Source organism: Primulina tabacum, chromosome 6, assembly GCF_025594145.1.
Source record: "Primulina tabacum isolate GXHZ01 chromosome 6, ASM2559414v2, whole genome shotgun sequence".
Taxonomy (NCBI): domain Eukaryota; kingdom Viridiplantae; phylum Streptophyta; class Magnoliopsida; order Lamiales; family Gesneriaceae; genus Primulina; species Primulina tabacum.
In genome coordinates, this window is record NC_134555.1 from 42,507,550 (window position 1) to 42,525,225 (window position 17,676).

Below are 17,676 nucleotides of genomic sequence, written 5' to 3' on the forward strand. Positions count from 1 at the left end.
ATTTCTCTCCACAGTATCCCCAAAACCAGCACTGAGCGTCCACATGTTGAAGAATTTGAATGGCTTTCTAATTATACTACGCTGATCCAGAAGTGCTACCAAAGTATTTCAAATCCTCCCAAAGGGCACGACGTTGCACTATTGTGTTGAAACCATAAACAAAAGATATAAAGAACAATTGTTTACTCTTAACACAAGTCACCCGAAGATGGATAACCTGCGCATGCTCACTAATAATACTAATATCAACCGTGCCTGGATTCCACAAGACAACGATCATACCTTTATTAGAAAGCAAGAAATTATTACATGCTTGCATACCTGGGAGATGGATACGCATCATGGTTTGCAGAGATTTCTCATCCAACTTAGACTCTAAAATACAAAAATATCAATCTTATGAGTGTTCATCTTGTCACGGACACTCTTTTGTTTTAGGGGCTTGTGGAGTCCCCTAATAATCCAACAAGCAATCTTCATCTACAACCAGAGGCAATTGTGGGTTGCCGCCCCGTCTCTTCATTCCCAAAGTATCTATTTTCCAAGTCTCGATCCCCCCCTACCTTGTAATCTGTATCACAAGAGTTTGTGTCATCAAAATCCTCTAGGAATTTGGACAATTTTTTGTCCTTCTGCCCTTGCAACCCACCGTTGTTCTTCTTCTCACTCTTATTCTTCTTCTTACTTTTCTTGCTTGTTACCTCCATACATGCCTCATTTTCCTCATAAGGTTGTGCAAGCGTATCCCCTAACATGGGGAATTCACTTTCAACAACTCGTTTTCCCTTATCAATTAGCATCTGTAACTCACTGTCAAGATTTGTAGGCTGTACACATTCCACTACCCCGATTTCCGCAACTTTCCCAACCTCCACCGTGGGAAGTAGCTCAGATGGGCCTTTCAATTCTGTGCTGGGATTATTCGGGTTATCCATTCTAGGCCGAGCATGTCTGTGTTTGCTAACCATCCTCGATCGGCCTCGTGATTTATCACGTCTCCAAGCCACACTTTTTGAGCGAAACCGTGTAGAATTGGATGGATTATGACTTGTTGCCCGCTGCATGTTCACCAACAATCGAATTGGGGCAACATGTGTTGTCATGTCCAACTTTACGTCACTCACTACAGAATTTGACGTCTTGCTCAAACACGAACTTGACATTCACGATCCCAATGGGTAGCTCCACCTGTAATTCATGCACACGAGGATTGGAAACATTAATTTCTATTAAGACTCTTGCATACCTTACTCTCTTGCGCCCATGGGTCAGTAGATCCATATGTATCGGTGAGCCCAATTCAGAAGCTATATTACTGAGTATTAAGTGGTTCCAACAATCCGGGGGTAAGCCATGGATTTGAACCCAAGCCGGTATAGCATTAAGATCTTCTTCCATGAATCGGAAGCATCGTGGCATCTCTTTGATAAATAAATGGTATCCACAAACCATATATGGTCCCTCATTGAGTGTCGAGTCCCTTAATTCCGCAGAAGGGAATGTAAAGACAATCCATCCGCTCTCATCAGTTTGGAAGTGAACATCTTTCCCCCATCTTTTGACCAAATCTAGTAAGGCAGTAGTTGGGGGCCTTCATTGTGTCTTAAATTGAGTACTCTGCTTATGCGTTATGTATACGATAAACTGATGTCTTATTTGTTGCCCCCTTTGAACTCTTTAATAACGTTAGCAAATACAAAGAACATGGAAAAGTAGTAGCAGATCTGCATTCCGTCTCCAACATATGGACGGCCCTGACTCGATATATTTATCAATCTCACCAATAGCAGTAACTGTATTTGACACAAAACTGTCTAATTCTAACAATATCATCCCGAAAATAAGTAGGGCGTGGAGGAATAAATCGTGAGAATAGCACAGTTACATAGAAACAAAACTGTCCGTTAAGTGAATAAGATCAAATGGCCCATATACACACAAAAAGATAAAAATGATGAGAATTTAAAACACTAAGAGAGGCGTGCCAGTAAGGATAATAAGTGCATTGCTGCTGACCTCAGCCAAATGGTGAAGGAACTGGTCCGGCAATTGCATCTGATCTTTTTATGCTTCCCATTCCACAGATAATGCAGCCGGGACTCGATAGAGCTGAGAATTTGGCACCACAAAGATCACAGACATCGTATCCAATAGTAGATAGACGGCTCAGTGTGGCAGCACAGAATTGGGATGGATCTTCTAATGGATCTATGGACTTGTTGGACAAGCCTCTCTGAATACATATGTCAACTAGGCTTCTCAACTCATCTTGCTTTCCTGGAGGTGCTTTTGATAAGAGTAATTCGAGCATTTGCTTAGAATAGGCATAGTTCTGCACATCCATGTTCCTTTTTATGGCAGTTCGAATGCAATTTATTCTGTGCTTTGCAAGAAGAGGTAATGAGCCCAGATGACACGACAATCTAGCCATCTCATCTTTCGCGCTGATTGCACTGGGACCTTGAACTTTCTGCAGTCGGTTGATCTCCTGCAGTAACATAGAATAGCCAAAATTCTCATTCACGTGGAAATGCATTAATGGATAAGCGGGTTCTTAATACAAGTAGATGAAATTAATTCGCATGATTTGTGAAGTAGGAGAGATCATTTGGATTTAATGCAAAACCTCCGGGATCAAAATGACAATCATTCTATTCTGTGACTCTGTTGAACCCAAAAAGAAAGCTACAGCTTTGTCTGTCGTAACAAATGACTAGACAAACCCATGCAAGTGTTAACTTGCAACAACAATGTTTTCACATAAAATTTTGCTTTGACATTACTTCAATGAGTCAATTGGTCAGTCATGTGTCCGAGAGGAAATAAGGTCCAGCGAAACTTCCAAGGGAGAATGTTACATGTTAAAGGAACTAAGCTTCATTCATCTAAACCTACACATAAAGGATTCAACAAAATCGCCCTTGGTTTACACGAGAAAAAAAATGAAGAAAAAAAGAGATATTAAAATAAGTTAATCTCAATAACTGTCAAGGAAAATAGAACCATAATACCTGAAGAAGGGTAACAGCAATCTTGTATTGGGCACAAATAGTAGCTTGTGCCTTAATGTCATCTCCACGAGATTGATCCTTGGCCAAAGCTAGGAAAGCTTCATCGAAGCAGGACAATGCATCTGAGAGTTGATTCTGCTCCAGATGCACAAGTCCAATCTTGAAACAGACTGCAGCAGCAGCACCATGGGGAACCTAGATTAAAAAGGAACCAGAACATAATTAAAGAGTTCTGATGTGCCCAAACAAAGGTTCTAGCTTCTAAATAAATGAATTTCCAAGTTCAACAATATATCGGAGCTTCCACATAGTTTTAAGTACATATTTTATGATACCCCTTCACCGGAAAATTACGAGTTCACGGTGGAGAGAGGGAGCCACACGGTAAACAGGCCACAAGGACAATAAGTTAAACATTTCTTATTTCGTTCGTTGAACTGTGTCCATTCAATAAACCATTTGTACGAAGTAAAGTCAATATGAAAGGGTGACTGGAGGTCTCTGCTGTAGTTAATATGTTCTCCACAAACACAATACGTAGATACCTAGTCTCATTTTAAGCACCTCCCTTGTGCATAATTATAACACAACAGTGTTGATCATATTCAATTGTGAGAGATTACAGATGGCCAAGTTTTTAAGTTAAGTTTCGGCAAAGAGACGGACTTGCATGCATAAACCAGGTGCAACCCTCCTAAGAAAACTTTTGCATGCACAATAAAGGGTTTAGTCAAGCACATCATCTACGATCCTTATGTTCAAGATATTAAAGTAACTTTTTTACATAAAATTAGAAAAAATAAAGAAAGGAAAAGTTGCACCCATTTAAAAAAAGATAGGACAGTATGACAGTAGCTAATGGCTCCAGAGAATTGTCTTTAAAAGAAAACAAATACTTACCTGTCCAGGTCGCACAGCCTTCGGAGGAGAAGCTGATCTTTCAGCGGGTTTTGCAGATGTTTTGGACCCAGGAGCTTCAAGCGAACTGAGATCAAAGGGCTGCGTAGAGACTGGAGCTTGTGACATCAGAGTTGGTGGCTGTGATGGTGCAGCAGGTTGAGGCACAGAATATGGAGGAATACCTCCATCTGGAAGCCCAATAGACTCATATGGAACTGGTTGTTGAGTGACTTGAGGGGGTACTCCACCACCAGGTAGACCAGTATCCATGGTAACTGCGGTACCCAGGGTAGCAGGGATCTTGTCGCTTTCAGTACCTTGAGGATTTTGATCCAATCTTGAGAGAAATGTCCCAGCAGGAGGCAGTGATGCCGCAACCTGAAGGGATGATATTGTATTCTGGAAAAAGTCCTCTGGTATTGGCCCGGCTGTAAGTCCAACACCAGGACCCATGGAAGTAGGCTGTAACGCAGGTGTTGGTTGGACGAATGCATCGGTGCCAAACATATCAGCTGGAAAAGAGGTATGAGCTGCAGCAGTTCCACTGGTTGTTGGAGCTGGTTGAGGTACAACTAGCCCAAGATCTGGTGATGAACTAGTTAATGATTTGGTCCTACTAATTGGGAGACCCAACTGCTTCGTGGCTTCTTTAATTTTGCTAGCATCTACTTTAGTAGACTCAATTGGTTTGTCTCGGATTCTAATATGTAGCCTTTTGGTTTTTGAAGTTCCTTCCTCATCACTGCTGCTACCATCAGCACCAGAACCATATATCGACTTTTTGAACTCTTCTCCAGCTTTTGCCTGTGCATCTTCAGTACCAGAACCTGCAGGTTTCTGAGAGAGAGTTTCTAGTCCCATCAAGGAATCACCTTCAGGTGCCTCTTTGGGATTGTTAGATGTAGGGGAAGCAAGCAATTGCTGAAGCCCGTTTGTCTTGATTCCTCCAGCTTTAAATGCTTTAGCCAAGCTATCTTCTCTCACTTCCACAACATTTCCTCTTCCTTTGATCAAATAACTTAAACCTTTAGATGTCCCTGAAGAATAACAACCGGAAAATAATTCACAGAAATTGTGAAGCTCAGAACGTGTGGAAACACCAATATGGTCTGTAACAATGGACGGGATGGTACCATCGTCAGTTTTCATGTAAGGCATGACCTCAGCAGCCAGTTCCCACTGAGGTATGTCCTTCAAGTTCGTGGCTGTTTTGATTTCCCAGTTTCCCCCACCCCATTCGGGTCCTTTAGGAACCATACTTTCAGCAGCAAAGTTTGCAAAGATGCCTTGGGTCCACCCAGTCGAGCGAACTCTCAAAATCCTCTCACAATATCTCCTCAACTCTGAATTAGTGCCCTCTTCTTCCAACTTTTGGGCTAGACGCCGCATTGCACTAGGATTAAGGTGACATATAAATAAATCAAGCATACTTTCAAAGTCTGCTATAACTTCAAAAGTTTCTTTTGCACTGTCATACTGGCCATATCTGTAATAAAAAAGTCATTGGCAACATCATAGAGCGAGAAGTAGAAAGATAAAAATCAAGATGACTAAAACCCAAAGAGCCAGAGATCTAAGATTGCGATCCATCCAATTAATATTAAAACAAAATGATTCCTGGATACAAAATAAATATGATGCATGATAAAGGCCATATTTTTCTGAGTTCAAAGTTTTCTGGAACACGACTTTTACAAACACAGAATTTGTTTTAAAACACTTAATCCTGGAAATATCATAAAATACATCAAATCTGAAGGAACACGACTTGTGACATAAATCTCGCAAGTTTTACCAGTTAAATCAGTCAACAAGAATGACTGAGGATCTGTCACCACACACCAGAAAGCATTAATACTTAAAAAATACAAACATCTAAATGTAAATTTCAACAACAGTTTAAAACAAAGAGCATAAAATGTTGTAATAAAAACCAAACCCTAGAGAATTCAGAACAAACGGCAAAAAAGAACACTTCTCAAGCACTCGTCTGGATCAAAGATAAAAAGAAAATGATTTAAGCAACATATATATGCATGCAATAAGTTATAAGCTATAAGATGACTACAAAGATAAGCTTCAATTGAATGTTCTCAAATTGACAGCCCTACAGTTTAAGCTTTTAAAGCACATATCAACACACCTTACGCATGCATATCCCAACTGGCGGAAGCGATGGAACAAATGTGAGGTGGGGGGACATCTAGGATAATCTCTTGACCGCAAGAACTCGTCTCTCAATGCAGACAAAGCAGTAGAAAAGCGAAGTGCTTTGATTGCATATTCTCCTCTCAACACCTTAGTGTAGAAGTAGAAAGTTAGTTAAGAACATAATTTGAGGTCATCGATACAAAAGAAGTTTAAAAAACACCTGAGTGAATTGTGGGCCAGATTGTGACAGCGATACTGCAAGATCACCACAAACTGGAGAGCCTCTGGCAAGAACATCAAGTGATCGGGGAGTAATGCGCAAGCTATCGAATCTTCATCATCACACAATATGTCAATCAATAAACTTCCACAAGTGTGGAATATTGAACTTTTGCAAGCGAAAGATAAGTATGATAAATCCATTGTTTCACCAAATCACATTTTTGCACCATAAGTGCCAACCATAGAGCTAAAGCATGTCTATAAGCCAAGAAAAACAACCTTGATGTTATTTGATATAGGACTTCTGACAGATCAAGCTTCTGCTCAAAATGTTGTTGCATAGTAGAAAACCCAATTAGAAGAGGTTCAAGCAGCCCAACAAGACAATTTTTTATCTCATATTTCTTCTTTTGCCTAACATTTACATCAGTAGGGCTTGCAAGCAGAAGACGGTCATTCAGAGCTCCAACCAGCACTGTACATAATTACATCGTAAAGAGTCAGATATAGAGTGAAAAACTCAAACTGGCATTCAAATGCAAAACAATACACAGACAGAGGCAGCTAAGGACACCAGTTTGGGAAAAACATCAGATCTCACCTGCATTAGGCATACTGATCGAGAGTATAGTCCTCACTTTTCCATCCCAACCAAGCATATTAATAGAAGTTGAAGTAGAGAATAAAAGTGCAGGTCCAAGCCACAGGAGGGATCTAAAGTAATCACAAGTCAAGGGGACCACAAGGGTACAAAAACATCATTTATATAAGAAAAGCTACAGGGTGCAAGTAGAGAAGGTAGAGGGGGAGAGACGAGTTAAAGACATAAGGATATTGAAGGAACTCCTTTATCAAATTTTGCAGAACTGCTTGCCAAAATGTCCAAATCTGCTGTAACAATAAGCACTCGTTGTGTGGTCAATATACCTGCCACAAATCCCCTGAGTGTCTCTTGCCATTGTACCTAACATGAGAAGCTTTCATCTTGAAGCATTCATTTTAGCAAAAGGAACTTTTATCAAAACTATCTACACGTGGTCAATAGAATAAGGGAATATAAAATAAACATAGTCAAACTTTGAAAAGCTGGAACAGTGCTTAAAAAAAAACACTTGCACATGTATCAGTCAAAATTTCATGCTGAGCTAAAGGAAAATCACTTAGACGGAAATATCAGTTTTATAAAATTGTATACCTAGATAAAGGAGAGAACAAGAGGAGGATCGGACAGAAATTCTCTCCACGAGGATGTTTTAAAGTCAGAAAGCTTAAACTCCAGAGCTGGCAGCAGTTTCCTTTAGATTTGTAATCACAACAGAAAAAAAAAATCCCTACACTTTACACAGAGGCAATTAATTGATTGCAACCATTTGCAAATTCTTATAATTTGTACTGATATCAAGTCATCCAATTAGAAGGAGGCTAACTAAGAACAATCCTGCTTCTACTTGTTTCTGACCCAGAACTGAAGCAGTATCTTAAGGACCGTGATGAAATAGGTCTGCTAATGGCATGCAACCTTAAAGAAGACAGGAACGGCCATAAGATTACATATTCGTTTTCTGTAGCTTACGAGTATAATCTGAATAACTACCTGAAGTACAGTTTCATTTGCTTTTAATTTAATGAATTTTCTCCCTTCAGCTTTTGTTGAGATGTAATGCCCGTCAGCATTAGAAAGGCGGTATCCTTGGATGAGTTTAACCAAGCCAATCTGGTCCCCTTGAGAACAAAACATCAAAGTTGATTCTACAAAAGCAGAAGGTCTGGATCAAATTCTATTCAATCTGTTCAAGCACATGGATGAATAACAACACCCCATTAAGCACCTAGAGGAGTAGAAAAAATACGATCAACATCACTTTCGAACAAAAATGACATAGGACCCTTAATAGAAGCAACTTCAGTGTCCACGGCATCATTTTTATCAACTGCTCCATTCTTCTCAACGGATTCTTTTGAAGCAGCTCCCGCTAACATATACACGGCAAGTCCAGTCTTATCCTCATCAAGAATAGCAAATTGATTTTCATTAAGACCAATGAATGCTGCATCTACACCTGAAAAATTTGCAAAAACAGTAAAGCATATATTTATTGCACAATATAAAGGCACAAGAATGGCAAGCAAAACCCAGGAAAATACCTTTGACATTGGTAGATTTACTATTCGCCAATTGGGAATCAGTGTTTTCCCAATACAGCACAACTTCATTTGTGGTACCACTGAACTCATAGACTACAAGAAACATGTGTTGCTTTTTACTGTATACCACATATTTTGGATGGAATTCTACATTTCCAGGAATCTGAAAGTGCAAGAAGGGTGGGTTAGGTGTATATCCTCATTGGCTTGATCACAATTAGATGAACAAATCAAGATCCAATTGATCGAATATTACCGAATTGTAAAGCTTTTTATATATATTTTCCACACCAGAAGTGATATTATAAGCCACAAGGTTTGCTCCTTCAATATAAAAAGCCCTGATGGGATAATGAAGAACCCGGTTCTCTTTATTGAAGAAATTTAGCTCCAGATGAAAAGGCTGCCAGATTAACTTATCAGAGATGGCCCCATATGTATTATAAAATCTAATATAAGCTTAGGCTGCTATACTGTATGGCTAATTTACCTGGCAAATAGGGAAGTCCCTTAAATGATATTTAGTATCCAATACAGTGATCAGAGGTAATCTAGATATTGGAGAACTCTTTGCATTGCCTTCCATAAAATGCTGCAACAACCAGAAAAAGGTTGATAGTTAAACGATATTTACTTTTATAAGAACAGAAAATTTATAGTTGTTAGCTGCTAATCTGTGTTTTTCTTATACAGGCGAACAATTTTCAAACTATGAGCTCCCATGTTTAGCGAACAATTTCCCTTGACCTTAACTAACAATCATCCAAATATCAAGTGTGGATATTTCTCATGCAAATTTATGATGTGGTACCAAACTGATCTAAACTCAAACTTATTTCTTTACGAATAAAAGTCTAAAACTTAAAATTTAAAATCTATCAAGATTAACTACTCTTACATCCTAAACATCAATAAAAACTGAACAAAATCATCAGACAGCATATTTACGTACACTGTAAAGAAAAGCCTTCCTTGCTATGTCCGAGATTGTTAGCTGGCTTTGGCTGACAAAAAGGTTAAATAAGGGTTAATAACGAATGTGAAAATAAAATATTCTACAATCCAAGCCCATGCATCAGGATGATATATGACAAAACATTGACAAAATTCAGTCTATAATTCAGTTAATTTTCTTCTTGAAAAACTAACTAGTTGGCATGCCACATAATTGATAATGTTGTTTTATAAACAATTTCCTCAACTATAACTGCTCAAGTCATAATATAGCAGGAATATAATGAGTAAATGGTCATAAGCTAGAAACTTGATCCTTTAGATAATAACTACTGAAAGTGGGTTAATAGACTTGATAAGGCTAGTGTGCGCACTGCACGTCATTCCTATCATCCAATCAAAGCAACCATTAGCTAACTGTGGGGAGAGACACAAAATAGGTTGATAACTGAGCCAATAAATCATCTTATATTTCAGACTAGAAAAAAACAGAGGAAAATTTCTGCATAGATGTAGGAAAAAGAATGTAAAAGCAAACCAATCAATCACAATGAATCTGGCTACAGAACTTGCACAAAAAATTTAAAAAAACACAGGGAGAGATATCTACGTAAAACAGAAGTTTTTTCAATTTAGAGTTAATCTTTTTGTTACAGACATAATCAGTATAGATGCTGATACAATGACTGGAGATTGCATTGAATGGCCACGTCAATTTCCAGACTCACCCTTTCATATGATGCTCTTGCAGCTGGGCTTGCAATTGGTGGTCAGCTAATATACCAGATGAACCAAGGGAAGCAAGTTTTTCCTTCAACACGGACGCTGTTTTACATGTAAGAGACATCAAAATAGGAATCTTTTTTACCCTTCAATTCAATTAAATACACTTTTCACAATTGAAATAAATAAAATAGTATTCGAAATCTCTAAATAAGAACTTTCAGGCTTCAGTCATTTTACTGATTATTTGATGACATTGCATTACCCCTAAGAACCTTTAACCTCAAATCAGTATATAATTCAAGAAATAATAATGCTTTTTGTCCACTCATTTCCCAAGATAAATCCTGCTACACAAAAAATCTATCCCAGTTGAAAGTCAGCACAAAAAGCCTGAAAACGGTTGAAATATTTTCTCTTTATTTGTTGAACAAACTGCTAGATATTATTGGAGTTGACTCTCTCAAGAAAAATAGGTTCATAAATCAAAATCAAAATCAAATTCATCATTCATAGAAGTATTCAAATAACAAGAAATATCTGCCATGTCACGCTAGCCAAAATATATTAACGGTACCCCATCCGCCACAACACAAGTAAAAATAAATGACCAATCAAGTAAAGAGTCTATATTAAGCAATCACCTGATGATCCCCTTGCACTTTGCAGAACAGCAAAGAGTTGTTTCCGGCCCTCTCTAGTATAAGCAGCTCTATTTTTCCTATTATCTCCACCAGCCGTGCTCTATTGAGAAGCATACAACCTATTTATGATTGTTAACTAATCTGAATGTAACCCACAGGCTACAACTAAATAGTATGGTGACGCTTACTGAAAAAAGAAGCGCTGCTAAATTCAATTTTGTGTGTACTTCGAAAGACCTAATTCTTGGGAGAGGATAAACGGCTTCTCCCCCTTGCTGGGAAAGAATACGAGGAATATCCATGGATTCAATAACTGCATGATAAGATACAAGCAGAATAAATGAGATTATATATGCATGCTTAAGAAGCAAATAATAGAAAGGATAGAAAGCCTTGCTAAGAAAAGGGGGAAACAAATATGTGATGATTAATCATCCTTGAAGAGTTTTAAATAATCCAGTAAACTGGTTGACTAAGATTACGTATATAACCGTCAAACCTCACTAGTCAAGAAAATATCCTGGGTTAAATGTAATCATGCAAATAGTTTAAAAGACAAACAAAATTTACATTATAAACTGAAAGGACGCATAAGAATTACATTAAAACAACATTTACATGGCCAAAAGGTAGAATGATAGATAGGATCATATACCTCCTGAACCTCCAAGTCATGACTTTATACATAGAACACTGAATTAGAGCAACTGAAACATCATAACGGATAAGTAACATGCTCAACTAACCTGCAGGCTCGAAAAAGTTTACTTGTGTTGGAGGTCTATTAGGATTCACGGTTACACGAGTTTTCCACACTTGAACACTTCCATCTTTGGACAAAGTGACAAGCAACCTCAACATTGGAAGCCAAGCAAGTGAAGTGATTGGTTGTGAACCGACTTGTGTACTGTATTCCAACCAACTAGCATCGTTAAGACAAACACAATGCACAAAATACCGAAAACAATAAAGGCTACCACATAAATTCTGTATAAGTTTCCTAAAACTGAAGAAAGAGCATAAGATTCAAAAAATAATTAAGGAAGTGAAACAAGGAGATATTGAAGAATTTGCCACCAAGTAGGATGACGCTGGACAAAATTGATGGGATCGAGAAAAAGTTGTCATGTAGGCAGTAAATGAATGATAAGGATTTATAAGGCATGCAACCAATGATACTATCTTTTATCTTAGTAAAATAACTTGTGAAAACAGTCACAGATTACATAATCATGTGTAAAGAAAAGGGTAGCGTAAATATACATGTTAGCTTACATTCCAATCATCATAGGCATTTCAGTGGATACATCCCATGCCAAAAGTGTACCTCATCTGTCACCGACAAAAATCCATTCCAACGTCGGATGAAATGCAAACGCTCCAGCACCCTGTAGCCTGATGGTGTTATCAACTGCAAAGGAATCAATATATTATTAAGTTCGAATCTGAAACACAAAACAGTTATTCTGAGAAGTTAAATTATCATCTGCTTCAGTTGTAAAAAAAGGAAGTATGAACATAGAAGTATTGTTCAACTCTTACGTTGTAGGGTGTAATGAACAGCATATGTATGGATATTGTAAGCTCGAATCAAACCATCTTGATAAGCTACATACTGGTACAAGGGCAGAGAAGAATAAGCTCCATAAATTCTGGGCACTATATCATGGGTAGCAGAACTAACAAAAGCAATTTTATACGTCTAAGTATCATCTTAAAATTAAAATTCTTACGAAAGCTGGAAGGCGAGGATGACAAGCAATATTGACAATGGGTTTCTTCAAATCAGTCTTTATTTTTGTTGGAGCCTTCCCACCTTCCACAGTTCCAACAACTAGGCAATGATAATGGTAATAACAAATTCAATAAAGTGCTCCAACCTTTCGTATGGTTTCATAGAAGTAAAAACCTCCAAGTTCAAACAATAATAAAAAAATTGATAGACTTAACCTAACCACCCCACCCCAAACATGGATGCCAAAAGAACAGATTGGCTTAACCTGTTACACTCATCTTCTTATGGAATCCAAAAAACACTACTGGTTGAAGAGGAGTCAAGGCAAGATGGACTTCAGTGTCAGGGGTAATCTGTTCTGTCCTCTTTTCAGGGGAATGCAACACACAAGTTTGCTCACTGTCAAAATCACAGGATCGAATTGTACAATCCTGAATATAAATAAAACAGGAGTCATACACAAGCAAAGGGAGCATAACAATTCTTATTCATGACATGAATTGAGATGTAAAGTAGTAAGTCAAAACAGAAGAGATAACGAATAAAACCAAAATTTGTATTGAGACACAGATGCGTAGAAAAAGGACGATTTGAAAGGAATATAATTAAAGTGTTTTTATGAAACATAGGTGAGTTTCAGTATAAACAAACTCTGGGAGTACAAACTCAGGGAAAAACAAAACATAGGCGAGTGTCAATAGTTCATTAGTTGTAGGAGTCTATAAATATGGTTGATTGTAATTATCTTATCTAAAAGAGATGAAATGGAGTTCTTCATTATCTTCCCAAACATATCATTTCTTTTAGTTTTCTAACTTTGTTTCTCTCCATCTCTTTCAAACAAATCCAGTTAACTGTGAAGGACGTTTTTTGTGTCTCACTGGAACACAGCATTCAAAGTAATACCAGTACTTTTTTACTTAATTCGACATATTAACTAAAGGTCCTGTTTCAACATTAGTACAACCTGGAGAAAATACAGAGATTTTCTTCTTATTATCAATTGTACACTTAGCCATAATTACTGGAGTCGGGACAATTACGATTACTGTGGAGTACAAGATTGAGCACTGACCTCAAGTATAGCAATCAGAGAATGTCCACCAATGGGATTATATGTCATGCGTACAACAGGTGAACCAATGTCCACAGATGCAATCTTGCTTTCGGTATATGCATCAAACTCTATACACACATTCACATAAATAAATAAATAATAAATAATTACAAGCTCCATCCCTTTACTTTTGTAAGAAAATAAGTGAAACTTGGAGAGGGGAATCACGAGTATACCTACTATACAAGTGCCTATGGCCACGGATACAATTGCCTGATTTGGGTGGAATGCAGCGGCGTGAGGTTGTACCGGCTTGGAGCTCCGATCCGCATGTCGGAGATCCAAATGTTGCACCGTCGCCCACTCCATATCAAGATAGTTTCAGCTATATGTTATCAATTCTAACTCCGCGTAATCAGAAGCAATCGATTCGATTGAAACATGTACACGGAACTATGAAGTCATTCCTAGCACAATCAGATCATCGAAGAAAGCAATTTCAGAAAAAAAAATGAAGTTCTTTGGATAACTTGATCGGATATTGAAGATTTCAGCTAAGGGAACACGATTTTTGCTTCACGTTCAAACAAAAAATGAAGAATGTAAGGACGAATCCGAAGGAAAATTTAGAAATGGAAAACAGCAGCAGAGGTGTTGAAATTCCCGAAAGAACCCAGATTTCTGTAAATTGTAATTACACCCATTGAGCTTTAGATGTTGATCAATGAAGCCAAATTGGGCTTAGTTTATTTACATAAGTTTGGGCTTTTAAAGAGGTCCAGATCCCATAGGATTTCAAAGAAGCCAAATTGGGCTTAGTTTATTTACATAAGTTTGGGCTTTTAAAGAGGTCCAGAGCCCATTCGTGATATCCACTTCACAAAAAAATATTGACTCATCGTGAGTGAGAATATAGTTAAGTGTACACTATAAAACACATGGTATACATTCGAAATGAGAGCCCCATTTATCACAATCATAATTTTGGTATTCCAGTCTTGTTTATTTTTCCCTATTCTGTGATTTATTGGAGAATAGATACAGGGGCAAAACTTGGTAGGTACATGTGAGAGTGTAAACGAAACGAGTTGGTTCACGAGCTTTTCGAGTTAAAATCGAAATATATTTGTATTTGAGCCGAACTCGATACTGTTTGAACTTTTTTTGAGTCAAAATTATGTTGTTCGATAGTTTGCGAGCTTTATTATTTTATTGCTAATATAATTATATATTAAATAAATAAAATTCGAGCCTTCCGAATACTTATTTTCGAACAATAATTCGTGAACATGTTCGAATTTTATGAGCTGAACTCGAGCTTTAATTAGAACCAAAATAAAAACAAAAATTTTAAAATTTTCGAATTTCGAATCGAGCTTGAACTTGAATATAACTAATTCGAGCCTTTAAATTTTTATCATATTCAGCTCGATTCAATTTATTCAATCCCCTAATTATATCTAATCTAAATCTAATATTATATCTATCTATACATATTATAAAAGTGTGAACCAGGGTCAAAGTTTTTCATTGTGTATTGTCAACTTTGTCCTTATTTTGTACACACCTGAGTAATTTAGTAAGGATGTTTTAGTAAAATCAATTATTATGATAAGGTCAAAATTGACAAACTACATGTTTGTTGGATAAATGTCAAGTTTGAGAACATATTTTTCTATGAATACTTTGATTTTTATTATTATATATTTGTATTTAGTTATAGATAAAGTGAACATATTTTTTCCGACGACAATCACATGTTTGTTGAAAATAAAAATCAATCAAGTTTGATTGAAATATCAAAATATTTTGATTTTTATTATTATGCTTAAAGTTAACATATGTTTTCATAAAAAATGCCAAAATATTATTATTATTATTATTATATTTTTTATTTAGTTATAAATAAAATGAAAATATTTTTTTCTACAAATATCTACGTATTTGTTGAAAATATCTTTTAAATTATATTATTGTGTATTTTTTTCATTCTGCCTTCGTAAAATTTTCATCGACCTCGATTGTATAATTTGGATGAACATTGGTGTTGGCTTGTGTATATTTTACCATTATTTGAATACTTAGCTTGATTTATTTTCAAAGATTCCTATGATATTTGTCGGAAGTTTGAGCTCTTCAGTGATGGTTTACACTTGACGGAGGCGGTTTACAAATTCTTGACCCAAGGTATACTTGGAGGGCAACACACTGTTCCTCACTTCAATACAATATGTTGTTTCACAATCTGTACTAAGATTGATTTGATGATATTTTATATTAAATAAAAAGAGAAAATTTTTTAATTCGAGAAAAATAGTATTTTTAGTTTTTAACAAAACATAATGAAAACTTCTATTAAATAAAAAATATATCTGTGTGTGTGATAATTTGTATTAAATAAAAATATAAAATTTTGTAATTCGAGAATGAAAATAAAAAAATTTGACCAGCTCCAATTATAATGATATTTTTAAATAAGCATTAGAGTTCTGAAAAACATAAACTTATTTTGACATGATTATAACAATTTGATAAGTAATTTTAAATAAAATTATATTATGTTTAGTAATTGAGTTTCTATTTCGGTAGAACTCTAGATGAGAAGGATTTTTTAACACGAGATAAGAACTCTAGACCAGAAAGATTTTTTAAACACTAAGATAAGAAGAATTTTAATAAGGCTCTAATATTATATTAATAATTATATATGTAGTGTAATTTTTTCAATCGAGAAAAAAAAAAGTATTTTCGGTTTATAAAAAAAAATACGAGATGATAATCTGTAATAAATAAAAAGATAACATTTTGTAATTCGAGATAAATAGTATTTTTGATTTATCAAAAAACATAATATGATATCAAATTTAGTTATTATAATATTATATATATATATATATATATTAAAAAAGAGATTAGCAAAATTAATTTATTTTTCTTAGATTTGATACATCATAGCTATAATATATCTACTTAAAACTTAATAAATGAACGACCGATTGAAGTAGGACTACATAGGTAATTTGTATAATAATAAAATTTCACATGCTCCAATTATAATTATATTTTAAAATAAGCATTAAAGGTTATGAAAAACATATACTTATTTTAACATGATTATAATAATTTATTAAGTAATTTTAAATAAAATTATATTGTTTTTATTAATTGAGTTATTATTTCGGTATAACTTTAAATAAGAAGGATTCTTTTTAACACAAGATAAGAAGAACTCTAGATAAGAAGGATTTGTTTAACACAAGATAAGAAGGATTCTATTAAGACTCTATTATTATATTAATAATTATATATATAGTGTAATACTTTTAAATGTATTCAACAAAAATACACATGAATTTTCTCTACAAGTTTGCATAAATTCGGAGAAGGATAGGGATTTGGAGGTTGGCTGGATATTCATTCAAAGTCGAAACTCCTTAAATCAAAATTTGATAGGTAATCTTTAATGTTCGTGCGTTCTATTAAACATATTTGTGTTGAATAGAGTCGATGAATTGAATGAAAAACATGGTGAAATCAAACCATCGACTTTTGTAACCCAAGGTTCCATTGCTTTTAAATAATTATATTTATTTCATTTTCCAGACATTTTGAATTAAGAACCCGTTCGATTTGTGTACCATGCCAAAATATTATATTTCAATCACAATGTGGTAGACAAATATCTATCAATTTCTATTATTTCCAATATACTTATTATTTATTTAAATTATTACTGTTGTTTAATATATTTCTTTCTCAACATTTTTTGTGTCATGCCAATTATAGAGTACAAAATAATATAGCTCAAATGGACACCTTACACATATGTCCTATCATCTCGTTGCAACCGAGTCAAAACAATGCTTCCATAAAAGTTAAAGTAGAACGACAGAGAAACCAAATACCCGTCAAATCAAATTCGAAGCCTATTAGAAAGCTGATATTTGTGGACGAAGAGGTAATTTCTTCCATATTCATGTATATTTTAAATTGTTGTTAAAATAATAAAAATAAACATTTTCCGTTTTCATTGAAGGGAACAAAAATACATGGAATAATGTTCTCGAACACAATAGATTTTTTTCAAGATCAATTGAAGATAAACAAAACTTACATAATCTCCGATCAGATTAT

The 17,676-nt window shown here is 35.5% G+C and overlaps 1 protein-coding gene across 2 annotated transcripts; it reads right to left on the bottom strand.

Moving 5' to 3' along the window:
* Positions 1 to 1,729: 1,729 nt before the first annotated feature.
* On the bottom strand, positions 1,730 to 12,564 carry LOC142549708 (uncharacterized). 2 transcript variants are annotated; one of them, XM_075658799.1, is made up of 21 exons: positions 12,484 to 12,564; positions 12,293 to 12,365; positions 12,026 to 12,161; positions 11,497 to 11,657; positions 10,939 to 11,063; positions 10,751 to 10,850; positions 10,112 to 10,208; positions 9,382 to 9,433; positions 8,920 to 9,021; positions 8,686 to 8,832; positions 8,430 to 8,592; positions 8,114 to 8,344; positions 7,879 to 8,033; positions 7,120 to 7,248; positions 6,886 to 7,003; positions 6,564 to 6,759; positions 6,283 to 6,394; positions 6,055 to 6,209; positions 3,912 to 5,397; positions 3,012 to 3,206; positions 1,730 to 2,488 (listed from the first exon to the last, which is right to left on the bottom strand). In XM_075658799.1, exons 3-21 carry the CDS (start codon positions 12,043 to 12,045, stop codon positions 2,018 to 2,020), a joined length of 4,215 nt encoding a protein of 1,404 aa, XP_075514914.1. In that variant the 5' UTR covers positions 12,046 to 12,161; positions 12,293 to 12,365; positions 12,484 to 12,564; the 3' UTR covers positions 1,730 to 2,017. The 2 variants fall into 2 exon arrangements, with proteins under 2 accessions (XP_075514914.1, XP_075514915.1); XM_075658800.1 differs by lacking the exons at positions 12,293 to 12,365; positions 12,484 to 12,564 and having other exon boundaries at positions 12,014 to 12,137.
* Positions 12,565 to 17,676: the final 5,112 nt, after the last annotated feature.